The sequence below is a fragment of the Leptosomus discolor genome, chromosome 4, assembly GCF_034619465.1.
Source record: "Leptosomus discolor isolate bLepDis1 chromosome 4, bLepDis1.hap2, whole genome shotgun sequence".
NCBI classification, from domain to species: Eukaryota; Metazoa; Chordata; class Aves; order Leptosomiformes; family Leptosomidae; genus Leptosomus; species Leptosomus discolor.
Genome location: NC_141394.1, coordinates 15,563,499 through 15,588,315, shown reverse-complemented (window position 1 = coordinate 15,588,315; position 24,817 = coordinate 15,563,499). Strand labels below are relative to the sequence as shown.

General features: G+C 37.6%; 1 protein-coding gene across 3 annotated transcripts in view; it reads right to left on the bottom strand.

Moving 5' to 3' along the window:
* The window catches only part of LRBA (LPS responsive beige-like anchor protein), a 421,265-nt gene that overhangs the window by 252,787 nt on the left and 143,661 nt on the right, over nt 1-24,817 (bottom strand). For all 3 annotated transcript variants that reach the window (XM_086464075.1, XM_086464077.1, XM_086464076.1), the window contains exon 35: nt 16,435-16,543. In XM_086464075.1, coding sequence (XP_086320201.1) covers nt 16,435-16,543 — 109 coding nt within the window. The remainder of the gene's footprint in view (nt 1-16,434; nt 16,544-24,817) is intronic.

The following is a 24,817-nucleotide window of genomic DNA, read 5'->3' as shown; positions in this document are numbered from 1 at the left end:
ACTGGGGGCCCAGAACTGGACACAGTGCTCCAGATGTGGCCTCACCAGGGCAGAGCAGAGGAGAACCTCCCTTGACCTGCTGGCCACACTCTTCTTAATGCATCCTGGGATACCGCTGGCCTTCGTGGCCACAAGGGCACATTGCTGGCTCATGGTCAACTTGCTGTCTGCCAGAACTCCCAGGTCCTTCTCTGCAGAGCTGCTCTCCAGCAGGTCGACCCCCAACCTGGACTGGTACATGGGGTTATTCCTCCCCAGGTGCAGGACCCTACACTTGGTCTTATTGAACTTCATCAGGTTCTTCTCTGCCCAGCTCTCCAGCCTGTCCAGGTCTTGCTGAATGGCAGCACAGCCTTCTGGTGTGTCAGCCACTCCTCCCAGTTTTGTGTCGTCAGCAAACTTGCTGAGGGTGCACTCTGTCCCTTCATCCGGGTCACTGATGAATATGTGGAATAGGACAGGCCCTAATACTGATCCCTGGCGAACACCACAAGTCACAGGCCTCCAACTAGACTCAGCAGCACTGATCACAACCCTCTGAGTTCTGTCCTTCAGCCACTTCTCAATCCACCTCACTGCCCACTCGTCTATCCCACACTTCCTAAGCTCACCTAGGAGGATGTAGTGGGAGACAGTGTCAAAAGCCTTGCTGAACTCAAGACAGACAATATCCACTGCTTTCCCCTCATCCACTCAGCCAGTCATGCCATCATAGAAGGCTATCAGGTTGGTCAAGCATAGTTGCCCTGTGGTGAATCCACTTTGACTGCTCCTGATAATCTTCTTTTCCTCGATATGCTTAGAGATAACAGCCAGAATGAGCTGTTCCGTCACCTTTCTAGGGATGGAGGTGAGGCTGACTGATCTGTAGTTTCCTGGGTCCTCCTTTCGTCCTTTTTGAAGATTGGAGTGATGTTGGCTTTCCTCCAGTCCTCAGGCACCTCTCCTGGCCTTCATGACCTTTCAAAGATGATGGAGAGTGGCTTAGCAATAACATCTGCCAGCTCCCTCAGCACTCACAGGTGCATCCCATTGGGACCCATGGATTTGTGAATGTCTAGTTTGCCTAAAAAAGATCCCTAACCCAATCCTCCTCAACCAAGGGGCAGTCTTCCTTCCTCCAGACTTCCTCTCCTACCTCCAGGGTCTGGGATTCCTGAGGATCAGCCTTAGCAGTAAAGATTGAGGCAAAGAAAGGCATTCAGTAACTCTGCCTTCTCCATATCCTCTGTCACCAGGGCACCTGCCTCATTCAGCAGGGGCCCAAATTTTCCCTGATTTTCCTTTTGCTACCAATGTATTTGAAGAATCCCTTCTTATTGTCTTTGACATCCCGAGGCAGACTTTATTCCAAGGGGGCCTTAGCCTTCCTCATTGCACCCCTGCATACTCTTACAATATTTCTATATTCCTCCCAAGTGGCCAGTCCCTTTTCCCACATGTTGTAAACTTCCTTCTTCCCTTTGAGTGTTTCCAGAAGCTCCCTGCTCATGCAAGCAGGCCTTCTGCCTCCTTTGCTCGATTTCTTCCTCATAGGGATGCATCGGTTTTGGGCTTGGAGGAAGTGGTCCTTGGTTAGCAACCAGATCTCTTGGGCCCCCCTACCTTCTAGAACCCTAGCCAGCTAGGTCTTTGAAGTTGCTGAAGTTAGCTCTCTTGAAATCCAGGGTTTCAATCGTATTATTGCCCTGCTTCTTCCACACAGGATCCTCAACTCCACCATCTCGTGGTCACTACAGCCAAGGCTGTCCCCAACCTTCACATCCCTGACCAGGCTTTCTTTGTTTGTTAGTATGAGGTCCAGCAGCGCACCTCTCCTTGTTGGTTCTTTCACCACCTGAGTCAAAAAGCTATCATCAATGCTCTGCAGGAACCTCTTGGACTGTGGTTGCTTGGCTGTGTTACTTTTCCAACAAATACCAGGGTGATTGAAGTCCCCCATGAGAATCAGGGCCCGTGACTGTGAGGCTGCTTCCAACTGTCTGAAGAAGGCTTCATCTACCTCCTCATCCTGGTCAGGTAGCCATAGTAAATGCCCACAATGTCTTCCATAAACATCTAAACATCTCTGTATCTTAATGCTTATGTTTTACTTCCTAAGCTTCCCCTGAGTTGATTTTCATAAGCCATCTTCATGAACACCAAAAAATAAACCTGCATGAATCAAACTTTGCCATGCCTAAGCAAGGAGACTGCATTAACTATAAAATGAGACTACGCGTACTACAATTTGAGTGCGAACAAGAGAATGACCATTGCATCTACAGCTTATGTAATCAAGAAGCCACAGCTCAAGACAAGTAACTACTTAAAGTATGGACTACATTTTCAATACAGACTTCTAGAGGGTCAGGTATGCTACGTCTTTTAGGCATATTCAAACCTGTTTTGGGGTTGCAAATAAATGCAAGATGAAGATACTTTTTCTCCCTTTCTTCTATAGAAATATCAGTGCGCAAGTGCTTGGAAAAATCCTCCAGATAAAAAGTGGACTTTACTTTCCAAAGCAGATAAGGGGCAGTGTTTTAGAAATCTTTTGGAGGATATACAAGTAACTACATTCAGTTACAGACAGTAGTTTAATGGGTCAGCAAAAGAAAGCATATTGCACGAAAACAAACTTGTACACAGTACGTTTTCGTACATACAGCTGCAGAACAAGCTGGCTTCATAGAATTACTTCTAAATTTTCATTTCAACCATCAGCCATTATAAAAAAAATGAAATTTTTACAAGTAACACAAATAATAACATCCTAATACCTGTATGTACCCGTCTAACCTGGTAACTTCAGAACTGCAGAGGTTTCACATGAAATCCAGCTATAGCCATGTGGGCTGGGCTTTAACCCAACAGCCTGAATTCAGGTCAGTTTTTCAACTCAGGTGCTTTTGCCAGGAAAAGTGAAATGAGAAAATAAACATGCAGAACAGAACTAGAATATAGGGAAATATTTTATAGTTTGTGACCTCTTTCTTCAATTCCTGGTATAAACAAGCTTCTCATACAAAAACAATACTTTTGAAAATTAAATCGTATTTGAGAGAATATTTGAGACTACTGCCAAAGGACTGTCAAATATATCTGGGCTACAAAGGACAATATGTTGGATCAAAAGTTAACGCCCATTTAGCAATCAGATGTATATTTCACCCTTAATGAAGGCCTGAAAAGAACAGTTCACTTTATTCTGGATGCAGGTACCAAAGCAGATCTCACAAAGCAACATAGGCGCATCATCTAAGGATCTTTTTCACATTAAGAATCCTATTAGAAGGAAAACACTAAAAGGTAATTGAATTTCCCTCAGTTATCTTCATCTCTGTCAGCTCCTGCTACAATAACTTACTCTCGAGAGCAGAGATAACTCAATTCTGTCCAGCAAGCATATGTTATGAATCTCAAAAGCAAACTTGTCTAAATCATTCTGGTCCTCTATCAAGGTTGGCTGTGGATATGAACTCTGACAGAAAGCAAACAAATTTATTTTTATCTTTTCAATAATTCACTTCCCTGTGCCTTGATGGAAGAATCTAAAGACATAAATGTTTCCACTAATTCCAGAATTATAAAGACTGGTTGAAAATATTTTATGTGGAAGTTAATGCTATTATAAACTGTTTGATTCACCATTCTGTTTTAGCAGAAACAAAAAAAGCGTGTTACAGCAGCTTCAGGTTCCTGTAGGTATACAAAAACTAAAACTACCATTTCATGCTGTTACTGACATTTTTTTTCAGAATGGTTTTGACATTTATATTTTCACCATCAATGGAAATGTTAACTGTACAGTATACTGTAACTTTTTATTTCATCATAGCTCTTAAAACATCAGTAAGCACAAATTCTCCACTCATGTAAGCAAACTACTTTGATTTTAAAAGTCACATTTTAGGAAGGTATAATGGCTTATCTAGACCAACATCACAAAAGAAAAGCAAAACATAAAGCAAAGGAAGAGTAAATTACAAGAATCAGAAAAGCTACTTCCAGAAGGAGAGGAGAGAAAATACTAGATAAGGCTCTAGGCAGACTAACATCAACTGTCCAACTCCTGTTAGTTTGTGATTGTTTAAGGCTGTTCAACATGTATGGGGGAAAAACTCTGAAGAACGAGTGAATAATGAAGTGAGAAAGTTCATTTCAGATACTAAGCTATTCAGAGTTGTATAATCACAAAGGAGCTGTGAGGAACTGGAGGGGGAGATTGGAAGACCAAGCCATTATGGTAATAAAGCAGCACAGGAACTTCAGTGTAGATAAAAGAAATGTAGGAAAGAATCTGATTTTAGATATAAAATTATGGACTCTGAGTTCACCTTTATCTTCACTCATTCTTGCCATAATAAGATGGTATTATCAATGACAGACAGTTCTATGAAACCATCAGCTTGGTACAGGATAATTAACAAGCATGCAGGAATCAAGTAAAGAATTAGGAACCACTAGGAAGAGAACAAAACAGAAAACATTGTGTATTTATAAATTCCTGGAGTGTCCATATCTGGAATGCTGGGTGCAGTTCTGGGTCTTCCATCAGGAATTATGACAGAACTGAGAAGCAATGTGGAAGGATTCAGAATTGGAATCACTGCCACAGAAGTAGTAACTAAGTAATAGTAAGATTTTTCAAGGTGGGAGAAAAAAAGACAACTCAGGAGGGACAGAAGAATGCTGTAAAATCACGCACTATAAAGGACCTTTTCTAGGTGAGCTTGCACAAATGGGTTCTATAGATTCTTACAACATTTGATGGGGAGAGTCATTAGGAAAAAGCAGGCCAAAGAGATGGAGCGTGGGCACTGAGAAGGTTGTGCATGAAAGTTTCCCAAGAGCTGGTAAACTCTAGGGACTGGCAGCCTTGTTGAACTTGCAAAATATAATCAATTCAGAATAGCACAGGTCTGCCGAATCTGTACACGATTACTAGCACATGCTAGTACCAGCAGCAGCTTGTATGACTCGGACAACTTCCAAGAGAGTGATGGCTACTCTACGCAAACAAAGAATACAGAATTGTATATACAGCCCCATGAAGCAAAGGGACCTCCCTACAGGACTTTGTGAAGCTATTGGAATAAACCCTTCATTAGACTTGCTGGAGTACACAGTTGCAGTCAGTCTCCCAACTGTAAGCGTATAAGTGACGGTGTTGGGTGTAGTTAGCAGCTATCAACAGTAACAGCTTTATTCTATTAATTACAACAGTATAATGAACAGAAAGAGTTCTAAGAAATACTGGTTGTGATCCATATCTCCCCTCTAACCTGACTCGCCTACCAGGGAAAAGACATTTTGCAACACCAGAATGAAACTAAGATGTCTGTACAATTTGCAGTTAACTCAGTGTAACCCAAAGCAAAAGTCTACGTGGATTCAAGGTTTAACTGGGCAAATGGGGTAATAGTCCCTGAAGCACATGGCCATCATTTCTAGCAAGAAAGAATCAGAAGACACTTCAAATTGCACAATTGTCGGAGTGTATTCTGGGAAAGTGTTACTATGTTTACCCTTTTAATAAATTCTTCCTTAAGTATCCACAGTTTGAGATAGGATAATAGGCTTGATAATGGACTTCTGAATGTGATTAGTCTTGCTGATCCACGTTGGAGTAGGAACCAATCTTCTAAGAACAAACACAGAGCAGAACTACTAGGATGATCTGGACTATCCAGACACCACCTCAGAAGAAAAAAACCTAGAAGAATAAAACTCATTTAGCCCAGCGAAATGAAGTGAGATGTGCTAAATAATAGATGAAAAAAAGTAAAAATAAGAAAAACTGAAGAAAAAAGATCAGTGAAGCCAGAAGACAATAATCACGTAAAAACAAAGAACTATATGCTAAACACAAGTAAAAATAAATTAGAAAAATTTACAATTCAGCAGAATATTTACATCCAACCTACCAGCTGGAATAGTGAGAAAAAACACCTTCAGGTATTCAGACCCTGAAGATCTTTTGTGACCTTGTCAGCACCAATATTAGAATTATTTTAATATAATGTCTTTCTCATTAGATCAAACCAACTTAAAATAAAGCACATAGGAGAGATGTGTACTGTCAAGAGTGTTTTTTCCTCAAAGCTGAACTCCTAACGCTGTTGTTAAAAAGGCACATAAGTAATGCAAGTTATCTTTGGACAGGACTTTTAGAAGAAAATCTCCAGTCAAGCACAATAGGATATCTACTTTGTTAATGCTAGAAATTGACACTCCGTGTACACTGCATTACTTCAGTCAAGGGTATTTTAGAATGACTGCCTGGCATGAGCTACCATAAAAGTCTGTACATGAATAATAAAAAAGGTAAACACTACTGATTTATTTTTCATGAATAGGTGAGAACAACAACATTTCTGATGGGAACATCTAATTTGAAGCAGAAATTTCTTAGCTAGCTAGCTTAGTTTTCATATTACGAGCATAAAAAGATGCAGCAAAACATGGAAAGTATTTTCATAGACAACACAAAAACCATATAAAAGGATACAATATTAAGGGTTCAAAGGAAACTTATGCCATGCATCAAAAGGCTTTTTAAAAGACAAAAAAAAGCTGGAACAGTTAAGTTGGGGAGAAAGAAGGCTGTAAGAAAATGGCATTCTTCAAGAAGTCTGTTCAAAGAAGGAAAACAGAAAAATATGTCAACTACGGCATGTTAGTTTTACACCAGAATGAAGCAGGCCAAAAGAGTTTGAGGAACGCTTGCATAAAGGCGTAAAAGGCAGTAATATACTATGTTTCAAACAAATCAGAAGCAGTAAGCCTGTTAAGGTATCTCTGTAGAGCTAACAGAAGATCAAAGGATAAAAAGAGCTCTTGGAACACAAGACCACGACAGAGAAGTTACAAAAGAAAACTGACAAGTGACCAGCTGCTAGGACCAGACAGTATTCACTCAGGTGATCTAGAAGAACTCGGGGATGAATGGAGCTGAGCCATTAGCTACAGTGTTCTTGTTCTAACTGCCTCAGTGCCAGAAGAATGAAATATGCCAAATGGACTCTGGAGGACAGCAGGAAACTACATGGCAATAAGTTTGAAATTTATAAAAGGCAAATTGGTAGCTGTGTTTAAAGCAAAAAGCAAACAACGGTACAAACACACTGGCAAGAGTCATCATTGCTTTTGTAAAGGAAAGTCGTGCTTCATTAGATTTCTTTCAACAAGCCACTGGAGACACAGACAAGAAAGATCCAGTTCATAAAGTCCACTGCTTGAATGCCAAAAGAGATATTTAAAGAAAGGCAGGATGTAGTAGAGCATATAGGAACATCCTTATGTTGCTAAAAATTGATTAAAACAAAGGAAATGGGTTTAAAACCGGAACAGCTAGTCTTTAGAGTGGAGGAAAATCACCAGTTGAATCCCACTGTGTTATTAAATGTATTTAGAAATAACTGGAGAGTAGAAGAGGTGTCAAATTTTGCTTATAGCTCTAGGTAATTGAAGGTAGTAAAAAAACCAATCAAATATGAAAAATGCTAATAATACAGTAACTGGGAGATAAAACAATACGTGAAAAGTCACACAGAGAACTGCAAATTATTGTCCAAATTGTGATCCCTGTCACCTGAGTAGAACCAAGGAAGCATCTCTATATAATTGCATTATTCTTACATATGTCTCTAGGCATGTACTATTTAACTCTGTTAGAAACAGAATACTGAGTTTGATGGACTTTTGGCTAACCCAGTACAGATGCTCTTGAAACTTGGCAAACTATTCATCGGTGAAACAGAAGAACATTATTAAAATAAATTAATTTTTAAAAAGGCATGGAATTTCTAAGTGGATTGTGTTAACATTTTAAACTATTTTAAATGTTCTAAATAAAGTTCAGTTTATTCAAGTTTACTGCCAAATTGTTTCCTGTTCCAGAAAACTGGCAGAACCCATGGGTCTATAATATCCTAATAATGAAGAGATGTTCGTCTGAGTATTTGAGCAATTCCCATCACAAGTCCGTATTCACGAAGAACTATCTGCAACAAGTGGAACTTACCTATATAAAACCTGCACATACTAATATAAGACCAGACATTAGTTTTTCTGTACTTGTGTTCCTAGCACATGACCACTTAGAAGTAACTCATTAAGTCACTGCTGTGGAAAAGATATTCCACAGTACAGACCACTATATTTTACTCACTTCTTACTATGTATAACTTTACTTTAGGAGTTATTCTTTCAAACAAGTAAAATAACAAGTTTGAAACCTAGAATTTGTAATTAAAAAGAAAAAAAGAACAAACAGAAACCAATCCTAATAAAGCGCTGTTTAGACATTACCTCACTTACGCTGGTAATGTTGATTCAACTTATGTTGATGACTCTTTTAACCGTACACTTATTGTAATTCTGGATTTTGTGTGGCACTTAGGTAGCTATTGAGCTAAATAATAATAAAAACCCCTCAAAACTAACAAAAAACCAAACCACTGTCAGCCTTTTTCACAAAAAAAAAACAGTTAAGATGCACTGCCACAGCAAAAGGTAAATGCAAAAAGGAATGTCCATTCCCAGTCTAGCAGAAGCATACAATGTTGCTCTCCCTTCATCTAATTACCCCATTTTCTTTATGCCTATGTTGGTTTAATTCAGCCATTAAAGTAGCAGGGCAAAATTACGAAACACGAGTGGTTACAGAAATTGAGTCTTTGGCTCCTTCTGGCAGAGGTTTTGTTAGGTTTCCAGGGTCTACACATGCTGAAATTAGAAGAATCCCAGAGCATGCTCTGCTAAGACCTCCAGAGCCACAGAGAATAGATTAATTAATCTTATTGATAATCTCTAGTGAAAACAATCAGCCATAACATACTTACAAGAGGGGGTAAAAAGTTTTTACGACAAAGGAAAGTTTATCATTCACAGCAAGTGAAAATTAAGTAGATGTGTTAAATATGTAAAAGCAGAGAAAAAGGCCATAAAAACTCATGCAGCTAATATTGTAAAATAATGTGCAGAAAAGACTCATATCTTCATGACATTCCTGTACTTTTTTCAAATTACACTCGGCACGTAAACAAAATACAGCATAGATTATAAAATGTGGAAGAGTCTCGACAAGATACTGCTAAACACTAAGCATTAATTGTGAAGCAATAAACTTCATTAGCATCAGAAAAGTAAGAATGGGGGGTTATATGGAATACCTACAGTTATGAATGTATTTCATTTCTACATTCAACAGTATTTGAAAAGCCCAATAATAGGCTGATATTTATTAGGTTTAATTCTTCACATAGTACGTCTCAATTTGCCAAAAATATTATCCAAAAATGTTAATGAAGATAACAACACTTCTTGTTTCACCAGAAAAGTCTACAGAAGAGAGTAGTTCTAAAATGAATTTTAAGCTGCTTCAGAAACAATATTGTCATGTGTTTGATAGCTCTTAGACATATTTCTGTAATGTATTTTGATTTAAAAGTGAGATATAACAAAAAAGATGTCTCAGCATTCCAGTGCAAGTTTTTATTCCTTCTCTTCCCATTGCTTACTAAAGCGCACTGAAAGAGAAACCACAATCTTTCACTCCTCCTTTCATCATCAGGCAATACTTTATCCCGACACTTCCCAGAGCACAGGGAAAATGTTATAATGTTCAAACAGAAAATGAACTTCTCATTTCAGTATCCTTTGACTCACATGAATTGCCACCTCATGAATAGGAGAAATTTAATTTTCCAGTATGGGACTTGTCAACATATTGCAGCAGAAAAAAACTGGTTAATCCCCCAATGGAAAAAAAAGAATATTCTTCCACACTCAGCACTCTGTGGAAGAGTTTATAATACCTTAAATAAAAGTTTAGAAATGAAAGTCAAAATGTTTCTTCCTTGTACTGAGAGATGGTGCTATAATGCCTAACCTGCCCATGCAAGAGGCAGCATTTATTTCAAAATATAAATTTGAGAGAGTTTTAAGCTTTCTTTTTCTGTGAGGGTACATCTAACTTCCTTTGTGTTGCCATACTACATTTTTGTAATCTTATGGACTATAACTTTTGGTTACATTACTACGTGACACCTAAAACTTGTGCTACCCATTATCTTCCTATGTTCTGTAAAGATTCATTGCTGATAACCCCCACTACTAGACAGAATACCCATTGAAAGCATTCCAAAATCTTTTGTTCTAACAAATAAGGTCATTGTCATTAAGTGTATTGAATAACACTTCACACAAAAGGATGTTGTAAGAGCCACGGAAAGGTTATTTGATGCATAAGTTCTATAACAGAGCAGCTTCTATAAAAAAACACTGGAAAATAATATAGAGAATAGGGACCCAGACAAGGATTAAAACTTCCTTTCCTGCTGTAACTGTTTGTTACATATAGAAGTAACAATCATCTACAGAAACTACAAAGACACCAAATCCCTTTTCATAATTCTTTCAAGGGCTCTCAAACATTCTCCTTGACTTACGGGTATTCCGCCACAATTGATTTGCAGTACTTTCTAGTTACTTCCTCTGATACAAATAACATCATCTAACATTTAATGCTTAGTACACCAAAGGAGAAAAGGTGCAGAATACACAAGATTATCAATCAACGGAACCACCAAATTTTGTTTTCTGCCAAGGAAACAAAAAGTAAATAGCTACATCCCAGTCACTACTGGAACGCTTGCCTAGCCTTGCATCTTATCTCTGTCAAGGCAATACTTGTGTCAACATTAAAATTTGTTTCTCAGCATGAGCCATGAAGTAAAACATTCAGTTTATTACACACAGCCTATAAATTGATACTGAAAAAGAATTAAAACTATGAGGAAGTCTAAGGCTTCCACATGAAAAAACATAACTGAACAGAAAAGGGCAACAAATTTTACAGCAGCTGGAAATGCTAGATTTAATTATTGAGGAGAAATCATGCAGAGAAGTTAGCTGCCTAGCATGATTTATAACAAATGCAAAGAGGAAGTCATGTAAAATTCTCAGTTAATCAACAGAAACAGCCAATAACAAGATGCCAGCACTTTATATTTCTATGGATGATGAGAATTTGAAAAATAAGACCAAGAATTCAAGAGTATGATACCAGACAATCTTAAAAAAAGACGCTTTGAGAGGCAGGGTAGTTTGTAAATTACAGCAGCAGTTACATTTTACTGAAAAAAACTACCGAAGTGTCTGTTTTCATCACAGACTCAGAATAAAGAATCCTCGTCCATCCAGTCTAGAAAGCTTTCTGAAAATTTGTGTTGCACTGTCCATTGCTCCTCTACTTACACTCATGATGTGCAACATTATGAATAGTTCTGTACAGAACCTTTTCCCCCATTTTCCTATTCCTTCATTTGAATCTTCCAGGCAAAAAAAAAAATCCCATGTTGCTGAAAGAATATTAATAAAAAATACTTTACACAAGCACTGAGATACGGTATCATAGATTTTGGTAAAAATCCAGTAGTGCCATCCGACAGCAAATTAAAGCTTCACTAGAAAGATGAAACACGGTGATGTTTGAACAGTCCAGGCCACTTATGCAGGTTTACATATTTAGAATTCTATAAATATGTATATTCACACACAAATACATGAAGAGATTTATATAAGACAGGAGGCATATCCAAGGCAATGGGCACTCCTGTCATAAATTATAAAATAAAGTCAATTAGAGTACAAAATTCCCTCCCCCTACTCACACCAAATCCAATTATTCTCATAGGCCCAACTCCGCAGCAGTCTGCACACATCATCTAAGACACAGTGTGAATCACCACATTTTTCAAGGTCATTTCTAAAAAGCAGTCTAGGTAGTAGCATGAAACCTGGTGCTGGAATTCAGGCATAAAGAGGTTCCTCTTCAGGATTTTCAGGTCTACCAAACACACCGGGTGAGATTTTCAAAAATGCCTAAGAAACCTGTGCATATAAATCCCAGGGACACTGAACAAAACTTGAGGTTATAAGGGTTATAAGTTATGTTAGGAATGCTCACATTTCCACATTAGATGTAAAAACGTGTGCTTCACTACCACCTCACTAGAGAAATGAGTGGAATATTGCTTCATCAGGCTTCTTTGAGGCTTAATCACATTGTAAATTGGCTAAGTGTGTCTCGGGTCTCCCTGTGACCTCCCCACCTGTCTACATTCATAGATTTAACTACTTATAGAGGTAGCAATGAAAACTTAGGTGAAGAAAGGATCAGGAAAAAAAATCTAAAAAGGTTGACCTCTGTGTTTAGCCATAGAAAAACCTCTCAAAAACAATCCTTCAACTCCAAAGCACTTTTTTCCTGTCTTTTTCACAATACCAGCCTAGAACACAGACAGCATAACTCATTCGCTCATAACTTGTTACGCTACTTATATTATCTCCTATTAAAAAAAAAAAAGGAGTGGCCAGCCACCAAAGAGGAAGACTTTTTTGTCTTTGTCCAGGCTGCTGAGTTGTAAGATAGAGCCCTCTAGAGAGGGTGGGAATTTGCATCTTCCAAGAGGGAAGCTGAGCACCTCCAGCTTTGAAAAAAGCTTCTGGAGTGCAGGACTGCAGAGGCAAAGGAGAGGTCTACAATGTAAATGGAGACAGAGATCCCTGAAAAAAGGAAGAAACAGTAAAATAGCCAAGTCAAGATGACACATGCTCTTCTTGCCACCAGACACAGAAGTGGATGTGCAGATTTTGCTGCTGTTCAAGACATTTCAAGTTTCTGAAAGAGAGAGAATTGGCTTGAGAAGACACAGGGAGGAGAGAAAAGATTTCTTTTCAAATCCTTTTAATTTAAATCTCTCTCACCCAGGCGCTCAGAGTTTCCTGCCTATTTAAAGTTCCAGCACAAACTGGGTCAGTATGCGAAAAAAACCCACCCTTGCTTTAGAGACTCTTCCTGTGCTTTTGGTCATCCTACTTTATGGAAAGGGTATAGACACTTTCCTCTCAAATGTTCTGACCAACACAGGGTCCCACCACATGGAGACATAGCAAAGAAAGGCCCAATCAGACCATATGTGGCAAAGTGAACACATGCCACACTTGCTGCTGCTTCTCTGTCTCCTCCTGGCTGTGAAAGAATCGATAGGTGTACGCTTCTCAATTCATTTCTGGAAGGAAAACATCTGTCCTGTACTTGCAACTAATTAAGAAACAAATAGAAGTGGTAGCTTCCCCTCTGGACCTTGTGCTACTTTTAAAATGTCTTTTAAATAAGACTAGAGTGCTCTGTCAGCATGGTGGAAATGTGTCCAAAATCTGACACACATATTGCAAGACTCATCTTTGTCATGACTTTCAGAAATGGGAGAATTAAAATCAGGTAGCAGTAAAACATACCACAGATCTTCAAAAAGAAATTTGGGGGCTGGATTTTTGCTGACCCAATGTTACCATGGAATATTTCATATGTGACCTGAAACACCAGAAACGTAAGCCTGAATAAAAATGAAAGATGGGTAACAGTTCTTGTCACATTTCTCATCTGTCTCTGGATCTTTATCCCTCAACTCAACCAGCCTCATCTCCTTTCTTCCCGTAGCTCAGGTGGCAAAGCTTCCTTCTGATCTGAACCATGCATGCTCATCCCAACAATTTAAAAAAAAAAATTTGCAGGTTTGCAACTAGTAATTACCACATTTGCATATACCATTCTTCAGGGGTAAATGTTATACAATCACACCATTTTCCAATAAATTGTTTAATCTTTTTGTTGTACACAGGATCTGCTCACTTTCTTCAGCTATCACAGCAGGGAAATTCCTCATCTTAGGACATCACTGACACAAAATATTTACATCAGATTTCAAAAGGAATTTGAAAAATTCACAGGCGAAAAATCGCAACACTATTTATTAAAGGCATGACCTCTGGTTACGGTAGTCTCTGAGCTGCAGATCTCCACATGATAAGACAGGATTTAAGAAAGTATAGCCTATCTACTTCATGTACAATTGCTCTTTTCTAGACATATGGCCTGGGAGATGGGATATTGCATTCAATGGACTGATGAAGCAGAGTATCTCTTATAGCTGGAAGAAAACCATCTTCATTCCAACTCATTTCTCAAGAATAGACGGAGGATGAAGCAGCAAACCAAGGAAACAGGCGCATGGAGGTGACCGAACCCCACCAGTCAGGATAGCCAAAACAATCTTTAGCTTAGGACTCATCATCTGCTACCCTGCTTCTTTACAGGTTCTCAGGTTGGAGAAATGAACCAGGTCAAAGGCTGTATCAATTAGTTTGAAAGTCCTTTTTCTCTTATTTGCTAGTCCTTCCTGTCACACGCCTGTAAGTGTGTCACGGCATAAGTGTTAGGACCAAAACACAGACATCAGTATCGACACCCATTCATACAATGGGAACATACCTACCAACTGCAATACACAGCATGTCAGCAGGCCACCACAGCACAGATCCGTTCCCATTAAGTGGTGGAATGGCTCCGGTCTAGTCAAGTGACAGATCCATTGCTGGGCACAACAGAAGAATGGTAAGTTTCCTATAGCCTGAAGCACTACTTTCAAAGGCTATGAGGAACACCGTGGTTAAAAAGTACCATTATGTTAAAATAAATCAAGCACACTTGACAGGATGTGTGAAAATGAGACCATACCATGGAACTTCTGATTGCTGCTGAGATATCTGCAGATTCAAATGGATGTGACCAACGGTTCCCTCTCCACAAAAGAAACAAAGCGCTGACTGAAGTCTGCCGCAGATGTCAGTAACGCTAACTACACAAGACACCAGGCTTGCTATTTAAGCATTTGGTGTAATCGAATACTTGTACATCCTCAATTTGCACAACTGCAGAAGTGATGCTAGATCTAAGTTTTTCCAACACAGTAACAAAACTAAACTTTATAAACAGACTGCTGCTATTTCAGTACACTAGTTTCTGTTTAAGTTCAACTTGATGAGTTAAACCTCTCGAGCCATCACACTGAGATAGCGCAGATTCAAAACCAGCAACTTAAAAAAAAAATAATTATCAGCCAACTCTTATCCTAGAGTTGTCACAGCAAAACTCAGAGCTATATTAAAAATGTAAGTTGATGCTCAGTGTAAATTTCTTCCAGACATCATAAAAGATGTCTTGAGACTGAAATAAGGCTAACAGTGAAGTTGTCACTGAACAACTGTATTCATTGATAGCCTGTATTTACATGACAGAACCCTTTACTTCACACACATTTCCCATGTACACGCACACCTTTGTGAATAGTTTTCATCTGAAGAAAAAAAGTGGGTTGTTCATCTAATCAATAATGCCATGTCATGCATGGAGCTTCTGCATAAATCCAGAGCAAAAGACATCAAGCATGTCCCACTGCAACGATTATCAGGCAACGAAGTAAAAAGATGCACTTTTCATCACCACAGGACTGTCACCAAACCCTTGATGTAATAAATGAAACATGCCTGCTATTTCACCATTGCAAAATGGTACTGTAGATATCTTACAACATCTCTGTTTGCAGGAGGGGGTAACTAGCTCTAGATGAAGTGCAGATACGTTATTAAACAACGCACAGCTTGAATCCTGAGGCCAACACAGATGACCTTTCGAACATAAGCGCTGCCTAAAGACAAATATGCTTTCATCTTTGGGGAGTATTTTTTCAAGTAAAGATTTAAGAGAAAAACAGTTTAGAAATACGTTAAGCACAAATGTGCCTTCAATCTCTTAATGCTTCATTTTAAAAACAAAACCACAAGTAGTATCACATGTCAGAAGAAAGACTAAGTAGTCTTCAAGCAGAATATTAGTGAATTCAGTGAGATTTAGCTTCGTTTTCATTAAAACAACCCAATAATTAAAGCACAGAGAAAGGAGATATGTGATGTAACAGAGACCCAAAATTGGAGATATGACTAAAGTGATTCAGAAAGAAGGCTTGTCTTTTTATTACAAGTCTATAAAAACAAAGACCACAATTTCACTTTAGAATGCCTTAAGTGGGATGAAAACACAAAAACGTAACAAAACCCCACTGAGGCATGTAAAACATAAGGAAAATGGTTTTAGAGATGGATTAAGTGAAATAGCAAATGATACAAAAAGGAAAAAAAGTAGTTTCTCATTTTGCACTTAACAGGCTGTTATCATTTGTCTCCAGTAAGGTTTTTTTCAGTGTTACATCTTGACTGTGATGCTAAGCAGCTTTAACATACACAGCGATATTTGCTTCGTGGAAAAGAACAGCACTGGTATGATAAAATTCCTTCCCCCACAAACTGTGGTTTGCGGATTCTGACAAGTTCTGAGCTGCTATGCACAGCCTGTTTTTCCATCAAAGATAGTGGCAAACTCTCAAAATACCCTACAAATGCAAAGCACTTTTCAGGATGGAACTTCCTGTGCCTGAAAGGCCCATATCACACATCAGAATCCTCATGCCCAGTGGGCTTGTTATGTTTTGGTGGGTTTTTGTTGTGGGGTTGGTGGGGTTTTTTTTTAAATATTTAATTTCTTACCTCAAATTCAGCATGGCGGTTAATATCCTCTGCTCTCTGTCTGCTCAGAATAAATTCTGCTTCATTAGCCACTCTTACCAAATGGTCCTTCATGGTTTGACTCAGCAACCTGAGGACAGAGAATATTTAAAGAACTGCCTTGAGAGAACAAAGCCCTAAAATAAAAATCTGTAAATACAGTATGTACACAAATATTTTGAGCTCTTTTCCGTAACTGACTTTATTGTGTTAAGAAAATTGTATAAATAAGGTTGAAGGGTAATTTTACAGCAACTAGTACAATTGTATTTCAATAGTAAACCAAACTAAGCATTAAACAAAATGTAAACACTCTAGACAGTCATTTGTTTCACCTGAAATATAGATATGTAAGAAAATCTTCCACATACACACAACACTATAAAGAAAAGTAAGCAGTTTATGCATATAAACACCCACAGTGAAAGCCCTAATGTAACTGACGTAAAGTCTAAATAAAAAATTGTGAATTGCACTGCAGTATAGTTTTTCTCCAAATGTAAAACTGGAATTTTATGGTAAGTATACATTTAAGTAATATTTTCAGGATTACAAAACCTCCTCAGTCTCATAAATGAAATGCTAAGATATACATTGTTCCAGGCTATGTACAGAATAAAGCTGTAATTCAATTTGAGATTTCTGAGGCCTTCATAAACCCTGACTTTATGAATGGCAGCAGAGCTGACAGATTGAATTACAACCCAATTATTTTGTGAGTTCAGATATTGTTACTAAAAACATTTCCTTTTTAATTAGTTACATTGGGATTCATAAAGTTAAAACTGGCTATACAGGAGCTACAGTGTTTTAGAAGGTGTGCATTTCCACAGGATCACTCAAAAATACACCAGACAAATCCATTACATGCTCTACTGGTTAGTTTTTCAAAATATCTGTTATTAAAGCTTTTTTTTTTTTTTATGGTTTTCAGTTGCAAGTGTAGAAAAGAGTAGCAGAACACAAAATCACTTGTTTGCCTTGCACATATAAGCTAAAGTACATTTCAACAAGTTCAGAGTCTACTGAGAGCATTCCTTTACAACCACAGGATTCGTTATGCAGGATGCCTTCTAACGTATACAATGTTAATTTTATCCCCTAGAACTTATGCATCTGAACTAACGCTCCACCTGTCTATCTGTATGTTTGACAATATTACCATCAATGCCCTGCTGTCTCTTTTCCTGTGCTATTCACAATCCCATGCTTGCAGTAGTCTTGCAGGTCACCAGCCTACTCCAATAAGAAGAAATCCAGAGGCAGAACACCTGAAGCTCTTTCTTCATTGCCTCTCTCGCTACAAGGCTAGGAAAACCGCAGCACAACAGCTAAATGAGGCCAAGTGATTACGAACCAGTTCAGTCAGTGGATTTCTGTCTCCCAGTGGATGAAGTCTTGAAAAAATAAATATGCACAATTCATTATTTGAAGCATGACTTCACCTTCTGTTTGAGGAGGCTTGTACAGAAGCCACTGTTTTAGAACCACAGTATAATTTTTTTCTTTTTTTCTATTTTTGGTTACTTCCAGAATGGAAGCAGCTGTTGAACAAACAAACATACAGTTTGGCCAATTCAGCTGCATGTATTAGTGACACTTTTACTTTCAAAAACTTGCAGAACCAACATTGCTACAATAATGTAACTTCAATTTCTTAACTTTTCATGGCTTCAAAAAAATTGGGAAAATAAACCAGTTAAGAAGACATTGCTCATACACTGAAAAAAGAACCCCCAAACCTCTTGTCTAATAATTTACAACAATGTTCAGCTAAAATTAAATCACTACTAATAAACCAGCAACAAGAAACTTCACATAACCGATTTCAGAGTCTGGCCAGATTCCAAGCATTCGATTCCCCTCTTTCTTCAAGTTCCCCAATAGTACATTCAAATCTCTCACTTAAGCGTTTAAATAAGCATTTTTTTATTAAACAAAGAACTGTAGAAAAAAAATTTAAGGGTCATAAATACTCACGTATTATGATATCATGTATTACAATTCACATTTAACACAGATGGATGGTATCCCATTACTTTCATTGAGTCTGCCAATACCAACACCTTCTGCTAATCTGATCGTACTTTGAAAAATACTAGCTATCCTCTAAAAGTCCCACTTTTTTTCATCTGTTCAAGAAAGCACCCTATATAATAACTGTTTTTAATGATTTACAACATGGATTTTCCTTTTTATCTTCTAAAGGCAACCAGTAAGCAGGGCAGTACATAACTGACTTGACACTGGCACTTACTATGCATTTGCAGAGATGATGAACGTATTCCAAACAAAGCAAAGAACTACATTCCCTCACATAGGAACAACATTCTCAAAACAGACTAGAAGTGTACCTAGAAAAACAAACAGCTTTTGCGTATCAGAAAGAGCTTGGTCTCCTATGGATCAGTTGTCACTTCTGTCACCCCCACCACTCCTTGCTAATCCCATGCCCCATCCTCATTTTCTCTATGACATTCCATACAGGGCTAGGCCAGCTAGATAAAACTTGCACATGAAACTAGAAAATTCCTACTCAAATTTGTCATTTTGGTAACCAAAAATTCTTATGGCTAACCACTACAGAATTGCTTAGAATAAGCATCTACTGGTAACTTCAAGCTGTTTTCAGAAAAATGTAAAAGCTTCACACTATTAGGTATCAATTATAACACAATTACTTCCTTTCTTACAAATTGCCAAATTCAGCAACTAAAGGTCTTCAGCAGGTGAGTATAAAAATTATTAATACAAATGAAGCATTTATGAAATAACTTACTGTTTCATATCGTATGACAGCTGTGTTCATTATTTACATTCAAGAACCTAAAAATTTTGATCTTTCTTTTCAGTCACCTTTTCCAAACACTGCATATGCTTAGATTAATTTTCTTCCAATAAACAATTCAAGTTGTATCATTATCTAGGTCAGTTTGGATTTTCTTTATGAGAACAGTATCCACATACATAGTGTGCCACTCAGATTTCCATTTTGAATTTACCTCTAAGTGTGGAACTTAATAAACTAAATATATATCTATATATCAATGTAATGATGGCTTAATACAAAAGAGGAGTCTATAGCCATCATTAAAAATCAAAAGCTCTCTGCATCTCTATAAATGAGTACACCTCTGCTTTTATGTCTAAAATTAAGTTTTAATCACCTACTTCTAAACACTAATTTCGGGAACCAGCTTGGCAGCGGCTACTTTTCCATTTGAGGCAAACAGAACACTGAACAGAAGTTTGTTAAGTGTAGCTTGCTGCCCGCAATAGAAACAACTGTTTCCAGCTGAGCAGACCACTGCTGAGGCAAGGACAAGAATCTGACTCTTGCAAAAGTATCAGTTCAGCTCCAGACTATGCACAACACGTTTTGTACGTATGCAAGTGGCTACAAACTGTATTAACAAGATCAGGTAACTTCGAGAGACAAATGGTTTCTTCTAAAGAAAAACATGATGTTTAGAAAAATTTGATGTTCCTCACTAAGACAGTAAGTACACTTCATGGATTTGAAGGACCATAATGGCCCTTTCTGGTCCCTGCTCTGGTCTCCTACACAGAATTGATCATACATGTTTTCCCCAAAATAATTTAATTTATTCCATGAAGTCTCTATCTTCTATTTGAGCTACAGCATACCTTTCAGAAAAACGCCCCTTTTTTTTTTTTTTTTTTTTTTTAAGATTTGAAGATATTTTACACCATGTTCCCCTATAAAGAAGTTTTATAATAAGGTAATCAGTGTCAAATAAAAAAAAAAAGAATACCCCCACAAAAAAAAATCCCACCCCACCAACCACAACTATTTCTTGTCTGCTTTTATCCCGATTTTTATTCCAGAAACTAGATCACATTAGTTCTTTTTTTGTTAAATAAAAAGCCTATCCAAACCTCTCTTTATAGCTACTTTTTTCACAGCAAAAGGACAGTTTTGCATTTCTTTGACTAAACAAACAGATTAATCGAAGTATGCACATGCAATCTGAAAGAAAAACTGAAGTCTAATAATTTCCTTCTTGCCTACGCTTCATAACATCTGTATGCAAACCCATGGACCATGTTTGCCTCATACTACTATCTCACATATCTGAGGGTTTTTTTTCAGTGTTATTAAACACCAAAATGCTGTTGAATGTGGTGATTTACACTCCTCCTTTCCTGACAGATTCCATTCTGGTTTGGCTTTATTTATGACAAGTTCTTGAATTAAGATTTTTTTTAATGATCTTTAACATGAGAAAAGTGTGAATGTAGCATGGATGGCCATGCTCTGTAAAAGTTAGACATAATATCTATGGGGGTAAAGTCACTGGATACCAGGCCTACTCTTCTGCTTTCAGTGCACTCCAGATCCAAGGTCTTAGATAGACTTTTCTTCCTTTGTCTAAGCATTCTCTTTCTTTACTAAAACATTAAAAACATGTGATTAACTCTGAAAAGATGAACAGGCTAGTAAAAACAAGCAAAGGGATGGATCCCATGCTGGAAGTTAAATATATACTTGCATACTTTGCTGGGTCAGGAATGAAGTGCTAAACCATGGAGAGAAGGAGTTCCAGCCAAATACATGAGACATTCTGATTTTTATTGGTATGCTGGAAGAGAAAACTATGAGACCCAGAGCAGGAAACCTTACTCTGATTTCTGGCTGCCGAATGCTTAGATGATCAAGTAAAAAGTCAAGTTTCTCCTTACAATGAGCAAAAAGGAAAAGGTACAAGTGGGGAAAATAATAGAAAAATGTGTGCAAGCAAAGAAAGTGAGAGAGATAAACTCCTGGTTAGTATTACTGATGACCAACAATTAACAATTTTAGTCAAAACATGGAAAAGTTTTACAGGTGACATTTACAACAGCTGTTTAGGCATAGATCTCTCAAAGTACTACAGGGAGAGATTATGTATGTTTCACACACTACCACAACAGAGAACTTTGAGATAGCCAAGAAAGGTAAGATTTCCTGCTTGCACTCCTCAAACCTCCCATATAAGAGAATCTCTTACTTCAAAAGAGATACGTTCTACAAGGATTCACACTGTCTTTTATGGGAACTAACTGCTCAATGTGCTAAGTGTTGGAATTACCGCTGCAAGGAAGTTTTACAATTGCTTTGTGGAACACATACTTTACAGTTGCGCTATTCAATCATCAAAAAATACAGACAAGTCCGTAACATCCTAAAGACTGAAGTTTGAATACATTTATGCCCTTAAAATAGGAGAGAAAAAAAAATCATGCAGACTCACCAAAATGCTGACTTGGATATGCAATAGCATAAAACTTAACAGCACTCCAAAAGGATGGCTAGGACAGGACACACCAATCCAATCTTTTCTATCTAGGATAGCCACTTAAGACATGTCAGAAGCTAGTGAAAACTGATTGGAGGTTGTGTTCACAATCTAAGAAAGACTGCATGGTAGTATGACATGATTTCTGAAAACTTTCAGTCATATATAGGTATAGTACAATATGTGTATACACACAGAGTGCAGTACAAATACCTTCTTGTTACTCCTGCATTAATTTATTTTTTAAAAGCAGACGTTACTAAAAAACTTTCTACATGAAAAAGCATTTAAAAATTTGCAAACACTCAAAAGTGGTTTATGGTTTTGCTTTTTCATAGACCCAGCAAATTAATGACATTCTTACAAGCAAAAGGTACCTTTATCACATACGTACCCTCCAAAGTTACGAGCATCTCCAATAATAAAAGCTTACATTAATTTTTAATCGAGACATAGTTCTCCCTAAAATGCTTATGCTTAATCATTAAGTTGCAGCAAAGATCATATGTTTCCAGTTACACAAAAATGATGCAATTTAAATCCATGCACAGATGATAAAACAAAACTCAGTGAAATAAATAACTTTTTTAAATGTCCGTGCACATCACACTATAACTTTGTGCACACACAGGCACAAAAAAAATAACATAGTGTCAAGAACCGCACCTCAAGTCACTTATCCATCTCTGAAACACATCCAGGCTACAATTTTTTCAGCACAATTTAAAACGTTGCTTAAAGTGTAGCCTAATGATCTTCTGTAGTTCAAATACACACATTAACAAAGCTGCTTCTGCTACAAAACCGAAACAGTAACATAAAAATTCAGAAAACAAATTACCAAAAATCCCTTTTACAAAACCTACAACTTAAACAGAATGGGTTGCCAAAAATAAAAAGCAAGGACATGTTGAAAACACTTTTTTTTCTCTTACAAATCAAGACTAAGTTGCAGGTTCTATGTTATCAGAATCTCAGGGCAAGGAGGCTGCAACACGGGAGAGACTGGTAGTAATCAATTCTAGTTTGGACGTGACTACATTTATCATTTTTTTCCTGAGCCTTTTTTGGTCAATTATGCACAAAACATAAGTCTGTCAGTTATCATTCATTTTTTCATTAATAGCTGTATTTTTCTAACTATTTTCCATCACAGTAGTTGCTCCTATGGCAATACATTCTCCAACATTCATTTCTTGAGAGTGACCACGCTATTGCAAGCAAGACAATTGAATGGGGCAGCCTACATCTGTCCCCTATTTTCCATTAGCAAAGTGTGCAAGTAATTGGCCAACTAGCTTGATTGCCAACAATTTCAATATTTAAAAATATCTGCATCTATGACCAGTCAAAAGTAATACATACAATCTAAGAAAAGGAACAGCAGGTAACATATTGAAATTTTCTGAGTACAGGTTGGGTTTTTTTTTTGAGTAGTATACTACTGGATGTCATGTATTGGAAGAACACATTTGGTTATTTCTGGAGACGTTTGGGGCTTTTTTTGGTTGGTTGGTGGAATTTCTACTTGATAAGGATATTAGATTTGCATGCTGTCTCTCTCTGCCTTCCTCCTTCTCCCAGTAACTTTTGAATTCATTGGATAATTCCAAAAATATTTTTTTTAATAGAAAGCTATAGTTTCTCAAAAATACTAATTTTATACAAGTCTCATATCAAACAGAGGGCTAAAACCCTTGTAAGCATCCTTAAAAAAAAGCACCTGTTTTCAACTGCACAGAAAGCCATAATAAAAAATCCAATATAGAAGGGGAATCCTCTGATATTGCAGGAGAATTTTGATTAGATTTCATTCCTCATTAGACAACAGAGAAACTAGCAATGAGAAAAAGCTTCAGAAAAACAAACTTCATTAGTTCTGCTTCTGGATACATTTGTGAATCCTTCGGTTTTGGTTTGTTTGTTTTGGTTAAGGATTTGAAACGGCAAAGGCAAAGGAGTGGAAGTTATACATGTATTCTGATAGTTTAATGAGGTTATTTTTCAACCAAACTTTGTGTGACAGTTTTTTAAAGCAACTGCTGTCTGAATATTCATTTACAGATGCATAAAAATATATGTATAGAATACAGAACTTAATTCTTTGGACGACCAAGAAAAGTATGCTTAGGAAAATTAAAATTAAGCATCTTCAAGAGTCTCTTCAACTGAAAATCAGAAAGAATAATTGCTCCAGCATGCTTAGGAGACTGATCCCTCAACCCCTGCCATGCCAAACCCATTATCACCCCAAAGGGGATAATAACTGTCATGCCTAGTCTCAAGCTCGAGTACGTTTGTTAGTGCACTGACTGATACAGAAAACAAGGTCTAGCATAAGAGATGTTTCACACTAAAGTGTGCTAATGAATCAAAGCGACAGGAGAGAGTTTTAACCTTCACAGAGCAAAGGAGTTGTTTGCTAACTAGTGAAGCAGAGGAAATAAGAGTCTAAGAAGAGAGACATTTGTACACACAAGGAAGTAAAACAAAGCTACTCTTTTTTTTCAGTTCAGAGATAATAGCTTGACCATCTCCTGCATAAGCAGGAAACATAAGTAGTTTCAGGGCGAAAAAAGGGAATCTGTCTGGATAGCTTGGAAGTCTCCAAAGGAGTGGACCGGCCATGACAGTGAACCAAATCACACCTAAAGGATGGTTCTGGTGAACAAATTCCCTCATCAGTAAGCTCTCAGGTTGAGGCTCCAAAAACAGACTCTCCCTAAAGGGAGGACCCAAAGGTGAAAGGCAAGCACAGACTGAAATCTAGACTGACAGAAGTTCAGCAGGCTAAGGAAAACATTTCGCAATCTATACTTCTGCTGCACAGATGGCTCAGTAGACAGAGAAGCAGCAGGCACAGGCACCTTTTTAACAAGGTTTCAAAGAGCAATAATAGTGTTCCCAGACATTACAATAATAGCGAACAACACTTACTCATTTTTATTAAAAACAGATTAATGTTCAAAGTAGCAATGTACTGAAACTGACATTTCTTTTCATGCACAGAAAAAGGGTATTTTCCAATACCTGCCCATTTAGCTTTTCACTTACACTCTCTACCT